Source organism: Enoplosus armatus, chromosome 1 (assembly GCF_043641665.1).
Source record: "Enoplosus armatus isolate fEnoArm2 chromosome 1, fEnoArm2.hap1, whole genome shotgun sequence".
NCBI lineage: Eukaryota > Metazoa > Chordata > Actinopteri > Centrarchiformes > Enoplosidae > Enoplosus > Enoplosus armatus.
The window spans coordinates 24,361,333-24,376,051 of NC_092180.1; the positions used below are offsets into that span (position 1 = coordinate 24,361,333).

At 44.9% G+C, this 14,719-nt stretch overlaps 2 protein-coding genes across 2 annotated transcripts; both read right to left on the reverse strand.

Annotated features, from left to right (window-relative positions):
* Positions 1 to 4,249: 4,249 nt before the first annotated feature.
* LOC139285923 (growth arrest-specific protein 1) lies at positions 4,250 to 4,997 on the reverse strand. The gene is given in 2 exon segments (XM_070906616.1): positions 4,250 to 4,955; positions 4,957 to 4,997. Coding segments are annotated over 2 exon segments (747 nt in total).
* Positions 4,998 to 10,185: 5,188 nt separating this feature from the next.
* cplx3b (complexin 3b) lies at positions 10,186 to 13,779 on the reverse strand. Its single transcript, XM_070909456.1, has 3 exons — positions 13,622 to 13,779; positions 10,646 to 10,733; positions 10,186 to 10,410 (listed from the first exon to the last, which is right to left on the reverse strand). Exons 1-3 carry the CDS (start codon positions 13,777 to 13,779, stop codon positions 10,186 to 10,188), a joined length of 471 nt encoding a protein of 156 aa, XP_070765557.1.
* Positions 13,780 to 14,719: the final 940 nt, after the last annotated feature.

The window sequence follows — 14,719 nt, forward strand, 5'->3', positions numbered from 1 at the left end:
TGTAGTTGGCTTAGGTTTAGCAAGTGGTTTTCAGATCTGCCCAGGACTCTCAGTAATGTTTGCTTTCTGCCCTACCAGCTGGTTAATCACATTCACCTGGCCTGCCAGGTGTAAATCACTCCTAGACTGTATGGTTAGAACAGAGAGCAGCGTGGCCCAGAGTCCTGGGGCAACAGGATGGAGAACCACCGGGTGCTGCATTTGTGGCTGTGCTCTAATTGGCTCACGGTGCCCGTGGTGTTGGCTCGGCTTCATTGCTTTAATCATGACATGAGCATGTTGCTGCCAGGAAAACTTTGGATGCAATTTTGACCCTTGTGCTTGCTTTGTTGCTTGTTTCTGAAAGCTCTGCCAATTTATATTGCCCCAAAAAGTGTGTAGAATATCCTTACACTAATGCAACCCAGACAGGGAGATTCTGAAATGGAAATCTCAACCCCCACCCCCCCAGTCTCCTCTCCCTAACCACAACCTACGGCATTGTGGCTGTAATTGGCCTCCATTTCGCTCCAGCTCCAACAACACTACTTATTGCCCTTTCCCCTTCCAGGCTCCCTTTCTCTCTGGCTCTGTTGATACTGTTAATGGGACAGTGGTCGAGTCGTATTGGCATCGACGTCACCCATAAAAAGGGGTCTCTATGTTCTAGACCTGAAGGGACTGGGTGCCCTTGACTCCAGCACCCGCTACACTGAAAACAGAGAGCAGGTCAGCCATTCACTTTGGCACGATGGCTGTCATGAATGGAACATTGTACCTTTGAGAGACAAGAGCCTCCTAAATCCCCGGGTTACTCCCACTCTGGAGCAGTGAAGAGAGAGTGGGGGTCACGAGGAGGGGGGTTTGTTTCAGAGAAATGTTGAATAAAGATAATTTAGAAAATGGGCTCCAGCACAGTGCTGCCTCTGTATCCCCCTGTTCCCTCCACACACTCAACTCCCCAAGGCTGCTCTGCTCGTGTTTGTTTTGATTTTGCTCCCAGAATTGGAGTTGGGGGGTGGGGGTTGGTTTGAAGGGGGCGGGGTGGTTATGTTGGAGCACTTTAAGGTGCATGGCAATAGTTAAGACAGATTGGACCATAGACTATCTTAACTAAACTAGAGGGAGTCACGCTATACTGTAGCTGTAGGCCACATTGTTTCTCTATCTCCCTGTCTTTATGACACAGTAGACAGTTGGAAATGCTTGAGGATTCCTGTGGTTAACGAAAAAATCAGGAGAAGCTGCGCAGAAGTTCTCTCCAGGCTTGGAGATGTTGAAATCTTCAACCTGTGACTCAAGTAACAAACTTCTAATTACTCATCACATGTAGGTCTACTTTGTCACGCAAGACTGGGAGCATCCTACCAAATAGAAACATCGTCAGCAGTTGACAATGTGTGGAAATGCGTGACACCTCGGACCACATCAGTATCCCTCTGTTACATTAACTATGCACAGTGTCAGTAGTGGTTTTCTTTTGCTGCAAAGAACCGAAAGGAGCTTGACGGCACGTGTAACTAAATCTGTCCTGGAAAAACACTTCACACTTTTCTCTTTGCTTGTTGCCCTTTTTGGACGTGACTAGAGTTACGTTTGCAGAACAGGTGTACACCTCACACCTGGCTGTAATGCTAAATTACTTTTTTACAATTTGTTAATGACTTGTAAACACCAAAGCAAGTGTGGAACAAGCCCCAAATGGTTGCCGGCTCTGAAAACCGTTGTTTCATTAGAGTTTTGGCCATTAACAAGGATTGTAAATATACCGAAGAGTGCACAAGTGGACCAATTGGCATGTTTCATTGACTGCCTGCCTTCTGCCATTTTGCTCCAATAAGGATGTATTGCGCAACGACTAGACACTTCACCAGGTTTCAGTTACACTGACCTAATCCTCTAAGTATTAGACAGTGAAATATAGCCACATGCAGTGTTTACTTTGGAGTGATTTGGCTGACTTGAGAACGACATTTTCAAACAATAACCTCTGTGTTTTTGGCTTTCAGACACTGTATATAGCACCTTTTAAAAAGGCCACGTATAAATAAAAGTAAAAATAAATAAAGTAAATCTAATATGGGGAAGTGTTACTGCACTCCTGTCTTCAAAAAGTAAACTTTTCAGGAATTTGGAAAAATAACCTGTATAAAATTGGTTACTAGATTACAGCCACTTCTTTTTCAAAGAGAATTTAGTGCATCTACTTCCCAAGCAGCACTGGAGCATATACTTCTTTCAACATATCATCAAACATATTCATAGGGTTGTGAACGTTCCCCTGAATCAAAGACACAGTGTTAGAGACACTTTCTGGATCACATTACTTTCTTTCTTGATCTCTCTGTGGACAAATCACATCACTCCACAACTTTAGGTCATAAACATTTTATTATAAAACTCACCATCCCACATGGAAGACACTGCTCTGAAGTGTTTGCTGCTGTTCCCGCAAGTTGAGATGAAAAAACTGAGAACTCTAAATCATCTCAGGTTTTGTGGCCAAAATCTGAGCTACTTTTGTGTGTTTTTATTGTATTAAATGCGTGTGACAGTGACAGTGGGCAGACACTGGCTTATTTAACTGCGTGTAATTGTCAAACATATACATATTCTTCATAATCTAGCTTCATAATTTAACATTTATCAACATTTATTCAAGACTTCATAACAAAACCAAAAAGATTGGTTTTGACACAATTTCAAGTGGCAAAAGACACGAATTGGCAGCTTCATTACAAAGTGATCAATACTAACAAGAACATTGTTTTTACTTTCCCTTTTTGCTAAACAGCTTAATGTGGAAGAAAGAAGTGAGACTGAAAGACTGCTGGTTTGAATCCCTGGACTATCAGTGTGGACCTTCAAACAGGTAACAGGTAACATTAGCCCGGTTAGCTGCTCAGTAGCCGCACAAAGCCCCCCCCCCCCCCCCCCCCCGTGTACATTTGTGCAAATACAAATATGAATGTCCTCAATCTCTTGTTTCAATTAGTTTCATCTGTATTTGTGTGTTTCTTTAGAAAGCGCTCTACATGTAGCCTAAGACATCTCTTTAGTCAACAGTCATGCTTCATAATTAACATACAACAACCCGTGCTTGACCATTCAGACCAGACGGCTGCTCTCGAGTGAATACCTTGTTTCTATTGTGACACTGATCACTGATTACTGTGTGGTTGGAGAATCAACAAGGCAGAGCATGACCTGGGGGTTTGGTCCGGCAATCCTTAATATCCATAAAATGTACTTTGTACTTTGTGCGATGAGCTCATGAAAACATATTGCAACCACTTCCGTTCGTTCGAATCACACAGTTGAAAGCCAAGCAGTGTCAGACCAGGTGAACCTCTTTATCATGAGCAGTGATGTGGACGAACTCCAGGGATGATATGTTGACCTATACGCACCAGCAACACACAGCCTTTCCTGGTGTGAAAGCTGTAATAAAGACAGGGGTCTCTTTAAGGCGTGAAAGGGGGGCAGGCAGTAGAGAGGAGGAAAAAGGGGGTGGGGGGTGGGGGTCTCAGGAAAAGTTCAATAAAACAATCTCATGTGGGGGAGGGGCCCCAGACAGAGTGCTGGAGAGGCGCTTCAGTTAATTTCAGTACTTGATCCCACACCCTTGCCTGTCCTTTGACTGTTCCCACAAATATTTGAAGTGTGGTTGCTGCAACAATGCAGAGGCCCCTGAAATGGAGAGCAGAGCAAACAGAGACTGGATGGGTCCAATGTTTGTCTAAGGTCTTAATAAAGCCACACTCCCAAGTGCCATTGAAACCAAACCAAACAAACAGGAGCTGGTTAAAGGCACACAAAATGGCAACATAAGTCCGGTGTGGTTCACTGAAAGCATTTTTGCCAGTTGTCACGACGGGCTTTCCGTCAACTTAAAAACAAGTGAGCAGTTCACTCGGAGCGCTGCAAGGCCATCTATGTGAAGGTTTGAATCACAATCCGAATCCAAAAAAAGAGCAGTTTTCCTGAGTGAGATGTGCACGTAGAAGAATTACTATGCAAATTGTACGGTCGAGGAAAGCCTACACAAATCACTACTGTGCTCACTGTCACTCTGCATCTAAAATAGGATGGCAGGGAGGCCTGGGGGTGAAAAAAACAGCTTCCTTTATCCCGCAGACCAATGCCTTGCTGAGGTGTCTTGGATCAAGTCACTGCTTCCGCATCAGCTCCAGCTGGACTCTTGGCTCCCTGGAGAGGTTAGATGAACTGTCATTTATAAATCTGACAAATGCTTCAAGTAGCCATCCTCTCAGTACAATATCCGTGCCAGAGGCAGAAAGAGGAGCATCATGCAGCTGGACAACCTCTGGGAAGCAGAGGAATGATCAGTATACACCTCCTCTCTGTCACTTTTAGGGTCATAGTCTTCATCCTCATACATGTCGTCCACATCAGGCTGGTCTGAAATGACAATGTGGTCTCCTATGGAGCAAAGTTTTCTCATGTTCTCCTTGACCACTTCACAGAAAGGCCGCTCCACCCCATCGCAAACACAGCGGTTCAGCAGCATGCCATTTGGGATGAAGAGCATCTGCTGAATGGTGGCTTTACACCTGGAGGAGCACTTCCTGCCGTTGAACAGCTGCCCGCAGTATGACAAGTAGGCCGTGAGGGAGGTGTGGCAGTTGCTGTCCTCCTCGCAGCGCTGCCGGGCCTCCATGCACCCTATACCCCCGGCGTCGGTCGGGTGTCTGCGGGGGAGGCACGGCTCTATGGCTCGCTTGGCGCTGAGGCACTCCAGGTCCTGGGCGCAGTCGCAGGTCTCCAGGTCTGGCCCGCTGCGCGTGTGGTTCAGCCTTATCAGCGCGTTGATGCAGTGGCTGGGACACTGCCTCCTCGTCCCCCTGATGTTACCTTCACAAGCTGCTAAGTATTGACTGTACGCAAGATCGCACTCGGGCTCGTCGTGGCAGCGAAGGAGCGCCTGCCAGCAGATTAGCTGGGCATCTAAGGCCACCAGCACCCATGGGAGAAGTGCCAGGGCGCTGCACCAACATTTCATGCTTGGATGGAGTTCTAGCTCGGTGACGTGCACTTTCTCCACCAGCACATTAGGACCAGGACAGTCTACACATTGAATCTCACAGACTGAAGTATATCATACATGCGTTTTCCAACCAACGCAATCGACGAGAAAAAAAAAACCCACACACACACACACACACACACACGAGTCCTTCTATAAATCATCCACAAAGTTGCACGAAAGTTTGCTTCCTCCTGGCGAGCTTTGCAACAGGGTCTGAGTCAGGGAAAACCACCACGCGTGGCTGCAAAAAAAGGAGAAAGAGCGCAGAAACAGTCATTCCGGGAAGCATGTCCGTTCAAAAGTAGGGGATCATTCTCCAGAGGGCAGCATGAGTCTGCTCCGTGCCGCCGCTGCAGATCTGAGGCGGACGCTGCGACGCGCCGCGGGGCTATCCAAAGTTAACGCGCACTCCGACCGCAGTTATTGTCCACAACTCACTTCGTACACTTGAACTCATCTTTCCTGCCATTGTCGGTTTCGACTCCTCTCTCCAGCTCTACCACGTTTAACATCCATCCACGCATTCCGATGGGTTTTTTTGTTGTTGTTGTTCTTTTTTGTCAGTTGGAAGAGGTTTCTATCTGTCGCAGTTTGTCCCGCTCTGTGCGTCTTTGTCCCTCTTCTTGCTGTTACGCTTCACGGTCCGCCGAGCATTTCACCACAACACCCCTCCCTCTGTCGAAAAAAAGAAAGAAAACTTTTCCTTCCCCCCTCTCTCTCTCTCTCTCTCTCTCTCTCTCTCATTTACAATCCTGGCCACCGATTGGTCGTCATTGAGGAGTCAGCCGTGGGACCCATTTCCAGGCCTGCAGCAGCACAAATCCTCTCAGTACATGACAGAGATAGGCTGGAGGAAAATGTTTATGATTTTCCTTGCATGAAACCCAGGATCTGTGTGGTCCCCCACTTCTCTAGCAGCAAAACACGAGTGAGGTGGTGGGGGGGGGGGGGGCTTGCAAAACGCATTCCTTTGCAAGAAGCTCACATCTGCAACTTCACTGCTCCAGTTTTCAGCGAGGACAAACAAATCTGTTCCTTTTTAGACAGAAACAGAGCAGGGGAAAACCTCTGCGATAACCGCCTCGTCGTTGACGGTTTTCACTTAAAGGTTCTCGCTAATTGTGGCAGCCCCCCCCCCCCCCCCCCTCTCCCTGTCCTGCCTCTCACTCTGCAGAGTTTTTAAGCTCCGATTGACAGAAGAGAATGGGAAAGAATAGTATTTTCTGGCCCGTTTCACCCCAATTGTGTCAGATTGGCCATGCAGTGGCCCAGTGTCTTTGCAGGCTGCACATTGTCCACGCACTGCGGCCTATCAATGGAGAGGGGTTTCAGCATCAATATATTTTACAGCTATCCCCTTTCACACCGCACTTGAAAACTACCAATAGCCCAGGCTTTCCTGCCATTGAAATGGTAACTAACTTGATTTTCTTTTTCTTTCTTTTTTTTGCAACCCCCCCACCCCAAATACTGAGAGCCTGTGCCAGTTTTGCACAAACTCCACAAAACCAGACGGATGCCCAACCTGAGACCCAGTCAAGACTATATGACAAACAGCTGCTGGTAAAGCTGCAGTCCAGTATCTAAAAATGCATAGAATACATCATACATGTGTGTATATTAAGGCTCTATGTACTGTATGTAGGCTACACCAGGCGGACCAATTAACAGGAACACTAGGATGTATAATGTAGTCCAACACAACACCACAAATGACAGCTTCTAAAATAACCACAAAGTTGAATACAATTCAGTTCTACAGTCTAAACATATGTGTCAAAAAGTAGTGCTTTTATAGGGCTGTACTGTCTTCTATATATCTCACCTACATACATATATACTTTCAGTGGCCCATTAGGTACACCAGTAGAATAAAACCTGTACAGAGTTTATAATGTTGAGTTTGTTGATTTGAATTTGAATTTGGAATTATGTAAATTTAATTATATGTTTATTACTGAGGTCATAGTTAAAGGACTACATTTCTATAGAGGTGTATATACAAACACGCATGAATGGTTTTGTGTAGGCTTTTAGGACACACTGGTATATATGCAGGGCTGTTTCTTGCTATATACAGACTATGCAGTTGCATAGGCCCCCACGAAGCCACCAGGAGACCCCCAAGATGCCTTTTTTCTTTTCTTTTTTAGAAATAAAAAAAAAGATGACAGGTAGCCAAGTGCCCTCGTGTGTTGAGTGAAAGCACCTATATGCTCCAAAAATGTGCATATATATATATATATATATAAATATATTTAGGCTTTATATATAAAAAAGCAGTTAACGTTATTATTAAGACAATGCAATGGATAGGGGAGCTGTGTCTTGTGAGCAAAATAGCTCACAAAATAGGAGCCCCCAAACAACATTTTACATCGGCTAAAAGCTAGAAATGGCCCTGTATATATGGATTATTTAACTTACTGCAGTGTTGCCACAGGGTGAGGATGTTTCCTCCCTATATGAAATGCTTAATTGTATCATTTATCTTTTGATATTAACAGTTACTGACATGTCAATCATAATCTCTGAGCCTCCCTCTTGGATGCTTCTGTAGCTGTGAGTGTATTTTTGTCTCCATCTGGTGTTCTGGTGGCTGCAAATGGAAGACAGATCAGCACATATTGTACAGTAGTGGGCCCTGTGCAAAAATCACACAAAACAGAAAGGAAGTTCATTCATTATCCTAAAAATCAGTTTATTGCAGTTAGAACTAAAAATAAATTAAAAAAAAATCACTGAAATGAGACAGAATGACAGAGATACCGTGAAACAAAGAAACAGCCAAAGAAGGAGAAGAAGCTGCATGTCATGGCAACCATTTCCTGCAACATCACTTCCACAGGATGACAACACAAAAAAATGACATTTGTATATTATTATTATTATTATTATCATTATTGAGTTATTGAATTATTATTTATTAAGTCACACACACTCATACAAAGCAAACAGTTTGCTTTATGGCTTCTGTTCCACCCATTAATATTGTCTCGTGATCAGACACAACAGATTCTAGTAGTTCTATTATAAAAGGACTTATTGCAACTTTTCCTCTGCATTATATTATTGAAATGTTACAAATACGCTGTTCATCAATCACATGACAATGACCACTGTACTGAAAATGTTTTAAGTGTTGCCTCACTTTTCATTCAGCAGCAGTGTGGAACCTACAGCAAGAGAATGACCACTCACCTTAGAGGAAACAGTCCATATATTTTTGCCCACATTTTCTCTAAAATAACATGTGTTCATGTAAAATGACCCAAAGAAAAACCATGTTTTGGCAGTAGAAACATCACAGGACTCAAAGTGGGGATCAAAGCTGACATCACCCTCAACACCACTGCTACATAAAATCAAACACAATCAAAATGTAGCGTATATGGATGTAACACAACATCAACAACACCCCCTCTTGATTTGCCTTCACTTAACGCTTGGCTAGAAAACAACACAGACAGAATACAGGAGTTATGCAGTAAGCCCACAGTGACTGCGCGTGCTGCGCAACACCATGACCAGCACTCTCTGCCACAGGAAGAGGTTTTCACAAAGACACCACTTGACATATCACATCGGCTTAAACAACACGAATCCACCAGCACAAAACGGCACCACTGAGACGCGGGGGGTGGGGGGATCAATGAGATGGAGGACAGGTCAAAGGTCATGTGATGGTCGACAACATTACAAGACGCAGTGAGCTGATGGAAACAGAGTGAAGAACGACCTGCTGTTGACAGTATAGGCAAACAGCAGATACATTTACACCTTATACAACACAAATACTTGTGAATTTATACTCACACCGCAGTTACACAGTTCGACATATTTGTACCATTTCCTTTATGTTGGTTGACGTGTTCTACAACAAGGGCTTTGGCTTACAACTTCTAAAGCATTTACATTTCTCTCACGTGAGCAGCTTTTTTAACCTAAGCAGGATGCAGCACAAACACAGATTTGCTCCCTATGTCGTCGATATCGATGCTAGCTTAAACTTGGGAGCGCAGTTATTGTACACACTTAACTGTAAATTCTTACAACAGACAGAAGACAGCACATCTATCCTGCCCTTAAGTAAGACGTGATTCCCGCCTGCTCATAAAATGATTTGTTGCTTTTTAATCAAACTAAAAGTAAGACATCTCCTGCAGAAAGAAACAAACAAGAAGGCCCGTCTTCGTAAAAAAGTAGCTTACAGATGTTGGAGCTTGAGAGACGACAACCTTGTACGGACGTCCAAGGCACACAGAAGTACAGAAAAAGCTTTAAAAAAATAAAAAGGCTTTAAAATGATATGTTTAGGATTAAAGATTAAAACTAAGATTAATGCAGCTCACAGGGAGCTTTCATCAGGGCACCAGGGGGCCAACATTAGTAAGCTACTTATTATAAAAGCCAACCTCATTTTTTTGCTCTAAATGAATATTGCCAATTGCTTTTGTTCCCAAATTCAACATGACACACATAAGTGTCAGCCGTGTGTATGTGTGTTTTCATTCCAACCAAGCAGCTGATCTCAGTGATCCTCTCTTGTTAAAGGTGCAGGTGTTCATCAGTGAAATCATCTGCTGTGTGTTCGGAAGAAATGAAAACCTACACACGCACACACACACACACACACACACACACACACACACACACACACACTCACACTCACACCTGAGTCCTCTGCTGCAGGATCCTATTGTGTTATCACTGGTCATGTGAGGTACAGAGAGGGAGGGAGGTTAGGGAATGAAAGGAGTTATTCATCAGAGGAGGAGTTTCTCAGAAGGCAGAAATAATCTCATTGGTTCAATCTGAATGGGAGGAGCCAAAGAAGCACAGTCTTTCAGAGTGGAAGTCTACTAATTTCAATAAAGATATGAATGACATTCATATCTGAAGGTCAACAGGAACTAAACTAGATCACCTAGATGACACTATGGCTCTTTTTTTCCCCAGTTAGTAAGATGAGCCCCAGATTTCACAATATATTTAACTTTCCTTTCTGCAGGGCTAGGAAAACAGTTATTATTTGTCCTGCCAGCTGACATTCCACTCAAGCAACAAGAATATTTCTACCTCCAGAGTAGCTCTGCCTCCTGAAAAATATTTGTACAAGTAAAACTCTAATCTTCTGGGACTTAGAGTTGGCCAAATCACATGAGACTGCAATTCTCCGTCTGCTTTTTGAGGTCTTCCAGTGTGGCCTGGGCTTTGTCTTTCAGCTGGTCGATGTCCACGTTCTGGATGTTGGACAGCTGGCCCAGCACCGACTGCTTGTGCGTTTCCTCCTGGTTGTCCTCAGCGATCATCTTGGCCAGCTCTGTGGGCAACACGACGTCGTCCCCCGCCTGCTGGATCTGGGTCTCATCCATCTCGTTCTGAGGTAGATACACACAGGCATTGACACGCCCAACAGGAATGGAGAAAGAAGGACAATGCACTTAGAACAAAAGGTCCAAAATCCCACTGGGGTTTACAGAAGGATAGTTCTCAGCTGCAAGAATTTGTTTTACAAAGGCAGTGATCCTGCTGGAGATATTTTCACGTGTGTCATGACATGGCCTGCCCTTCAATCCAAACATGCATTTTCTTTGCAGAGCTGAATTAGTTTACCTTTGGTAGTCTGTACTTGTCCCGGAAATGACTTCTAACTGTGGCTCTCTCAGCTTTCTTCTGGGCAAAATTGGCTTCTCTTTCTTGTCTGCAAGAAAGGAGGAAAAAAAGGTTTTAGGCTGAATTTTCTCCGTGCCACTCAACATACAAATTTAGATCGACTCCGTTTTCAACCAAAGCCAGCAAGAAAAGTCTTGTTTAATCAACTGTAGACGCTTTCACCTGTGGGGAGCTTTGGAATAGCAACTGTAACTCTGAGCACCCCACATTTAAGGGTCAATGTCCTCAACATATTACTAACAAACCACACATATTATCTGAAAACGAACAAAATCAATGTTCATTATTGCCGTGTGAAGGTGCGTTTCTGCTGGATCTGGACCTTGTAGGCCTTGGAGCTGAGCATTCCCATGTCTCCTCTCTACTCTAACCACAGAGTGCAGAGCCAGCAGGAGGTGGAGCAGCGGCAGCGATGCCGTGGGGGGAAAAAAGCAGGAGGAGATGTTCTGCTTATGTTTAGGAGCCCCAGATGCAGCATCCTGTCAGTCCAGTGCTCCCCTGAGGGACTTTAGTCCTCTTGGGATGTGGACTACAAGAGGTAACCTACGAACTGCAGACTCACTACCACTCCCCCACTTTCACAGCTGTTAACCCATCCCATACATATCCTGGATTTACCTCTCTTTAGCTGGGCAACAGTGCAGTCTGCCTTCCTGACTGCACTTAAAAGCCTGACCTTTCGGGTGTTTTCAACTTTTAAAGCTGGAAACCCTCAAAAGAGCTCCATGACAGTCTTTGAAAAAAGGGCAGTTTGAGGCAAACCATCAAAGAAATGAAAGATGACTTAAGTTGCCTTAAGTCTGATTCTGCATACAAGAGAGGTATTGAGGCATTTCTAAAATTCTGCACGTTTGAATTGGGAGAAACCAAATGTTGCGACATGTCGTGTAATTATCCGTTGGCCTGTTGTCATTTGTCTCTGAAGACTCACTCCAGTCCAGCCTACAGTGTGTGTTGCCTCCAGCAGAGGGCAGGCAATAGGCTGCAGGCAATGCTCTCTCCACTCATCATTGCTGGAACATTTATGGCTTCAGTGTAGTTCATAATTGTCCCTCTTAAATTGTTAAATTTGCTGAAATGCCTCTAACATCTTGAGTCAACAACTTGACATAATGCTTAACAAGCTTGCTTGTCAAATGCTCTGAGGCTAAATATAGCAAGACTACAGTGACAAAAGACAGCATTTTATTACAGCCAGTTAAATACAGTAGGTGCTTACAACAAAATAAACACCGTAGATGATATTGTTCATAGCTACAGTGGCAGAGGTTGCATTGTACGCCTAGAAGGATCAAATCAGACCGTTAATCTAAAGGCACTGGGGCGGGGGGCGGCACTGGAGGACCACGGGCATGGTTTCAAAGTGTTTGTACCCAATGTGTCAGGGGAAGGTCGTTTTATCTGGAGATGCAGCATTCATGGTGCCGTCCGTGTGAGCCTCAGTTCACTTTGTATTAACATGAGCGGGCCCAAACACCAAATGGCACATGGGCCCGTGCAGCGCTCACTTGCAGCCAATGAGCAGAGCTTCGTGTCTTCCCCTCTCAAGGGCATCAGATGACCAGGGTTGTCACTGTGGCCCGGGTGCTGAGGGTGATAAAATGTCTACATGTGACATGTCAGTATGAGCCGCCCACCCCACCCCCCTCAGCCTTATTCTGCTTTAATCTGAGCAGTATGGGCTTTCTCTGTGATCTATGCTCGTGTTTAGCACCTCTGACTAATAACTCACTTCCACTGAAGGTCACATTATGATGGCAGAACGGTAAGCATCTCGCCAGGCCTCCTGTGGAGCTCAGTGGGCTGAGCTGAGTGTTAATACTGCGAGAGTTAGGACTTCCCACTCATGCTTAAAATGTCTGCACACGGTTCTTTGTGGATAAAAGTGTTCATCACATGTGTTTGTGCTGATGAGAATGAGCCAGGGGTTGGAAACAATTGGATAATTCTGCCCTCATGATATATGCTCCTCCCAGCAAAGAGCATGCAGTTCTGCTTTAGATGCCTACAATTTGTGTAAGAACGGAAATCAGAATTGACCATTTTTCTGTAAGAACTCTGGTCTGAATTCTTTATTCCACATTATAAATCTATGATAATTTATTCTATGTGAATATCTGATATGGGGTGTGGAGTCCTGCTCTAAGCGAGGCATCACACTAATCACTGGTGAGCTGCTGTCTGCTGGGTGAACTCTGTTTGCCAAATGACCTTGCTGCTAACTTATATTGTCCTCCCTGACGCCCAGGAGATAAAAACCATAACAAATATGTAGATTATGAAAAAAGAACATGTAAAGAATTCACGTTTGCAGGTGAGACACAGAGCCAAGATTTAAATGAGAAGCAAGCATAACAAAATAATTAAAAGGCGCACAGCTGGAACCACAGCTAAAAAATATATATAAAGTTCAACTAAAAACCAAATTAGAGATATTAGAGAACATACCATTCTAAATTCAATTTATCCACTTTTTTTTAGGCTGCAGTACATTTTTATAAATGAATTTGAGTTTGTGCTGTTGGTTGTTTGCCCTCTGATGATATCCAAATAGAGGTCTGACTTTATTTACCACACAGTCAGATTCATTATACAGCCGCACGCACAGCAATAGGAACATGTTTCGCCTCAGGCACGAATCCCTGTAGACATTTCCGTGGAAGAATGATTCCAGGAATCCCAAATTAAAAAAACGGCGCTACACAAATTGCCGGAGCTAAGAGAGCGAGAGCTCCCTGGGCGAGAGGAGCAGCTGTGTGTGGAGCGCTCGTGTTATTGCATTGATGCGTAAAAAGGCGCACGGCGCACTGGGAGCGCTCTGCTATTAACACACACAGAGACGCACTGTTTTTAACTGACACATACTGTAGGTTTTCAATACAACCGCACAATCACAAGCTTGAATCATTGCCTTACTTTTCCTCCTCTAACTGTTGCTGATATTGTTCAAATTCCTCTTGAGTCATCCCCTGCGCGGCGGCGTCTGTTTTCTCCCCCTCGGGTTTCTCCTCCGTCAGTCCGCCTGTCAGGTTCTTCAGCTGTCCTCCCACCACGTGTTTCACCATGAAAGCCATGGCTGAGCCTCGGAGAGCTCTCTGTTTGATCGGCTAAGAAGTTGAAGGCTCGGTGCGCTCTTGGATAGAGCGGTGACGGTGGATAAATATCCGTCAAGTGACGCTTAAACCAAACGCCTGGAAGAGTTGCGCAAGAGCACGCAACTTTCAAAGGCTCGGTGGGAGCAATCAAACCGTGGAAATAAAAAAACACGGAATTATTCCTACGGCGCGTCGGAAGCTGGCAGTTTCAGCACCACTGGCCCTGGACAGCTCCGCGCCGTGAACGATGGAGAGGAGCTGCTCAGTTATGAGTCAACAAGTTTGGCGCTGAACTCTACCAATCCTGTGACTCCGTCCGCAGCCACCACTCCCTCCACCCAATCCCAGGCACCGCCGGACTGGGTGTGCGCTTGCATGGCGCGCGTCGGCATCGTGGGCTGCTCCCGTGATTCGCCGTCTGATTATAACTCGCGATGGAGTCAGGCAGGACTCCGGGAGGGACAAACAACACGTGACGAGCCTCAGTGTCTCCTGGCTGTTTTGGTGCCTCTTGTCTCTCTCAGCAGGGTCGTCAGCCTAACACACAGTTTTGTCAACACACAAAAAGCTTCCTAATTGCAAATTAGTCAAGTGGCTGTCTATTAACTCACGGCACGCGTTCAGTTTATTGGCACAATCACTTAGAAATGGTGAGTTTGATGTACACGAACAAGCTCGTCTCCACAAGATGAGAGGAGACAGAAATGACGGTGTGCAGTGTGCAAGTGAATGCATCTTTCGGCCTGAGCAGATACTCATCCTCCATGCGCATTTGATACCCTTGTAAATATCCCTTGCCCTTAAGATTCCCGGAACTGGAGCTGACTTCCTAAAATTAGACATTTTTTCTCCAGTTGCATCACCATAACGTTCCTGTCGTGACTCATGTGTCTGTAGTACCCACAAGTGAGTTTATGCT

What these genes read in the sequence shown, in the direction of transcription:
- cplx3b (XM_070909456.1), bottom strand. Translation starts at nt 13,779, where the DNA reads ATGGCTTTCATGGTGAAACACGTGGTGGGAGGACAGCTGAAGAACCTG. An exon ending in CAACAGTTAGAGGAGGAAAA is followed by an intron (nt 10,734 to 13,621) that starts GTAAGGCAATGA and finishes CCTTTCTTGCAG; the next exon opens with ACAAGAAAGAGAAGCCAATT. An exon ending in ACAAGTACAGACTACCAAAG is followed by an intron (nt 10,411 to 10,645) that starts GTAAACTAATTC and finishes TATCTACCTCAG; the next exon opens with AACGAGATGGATGAGACCCA.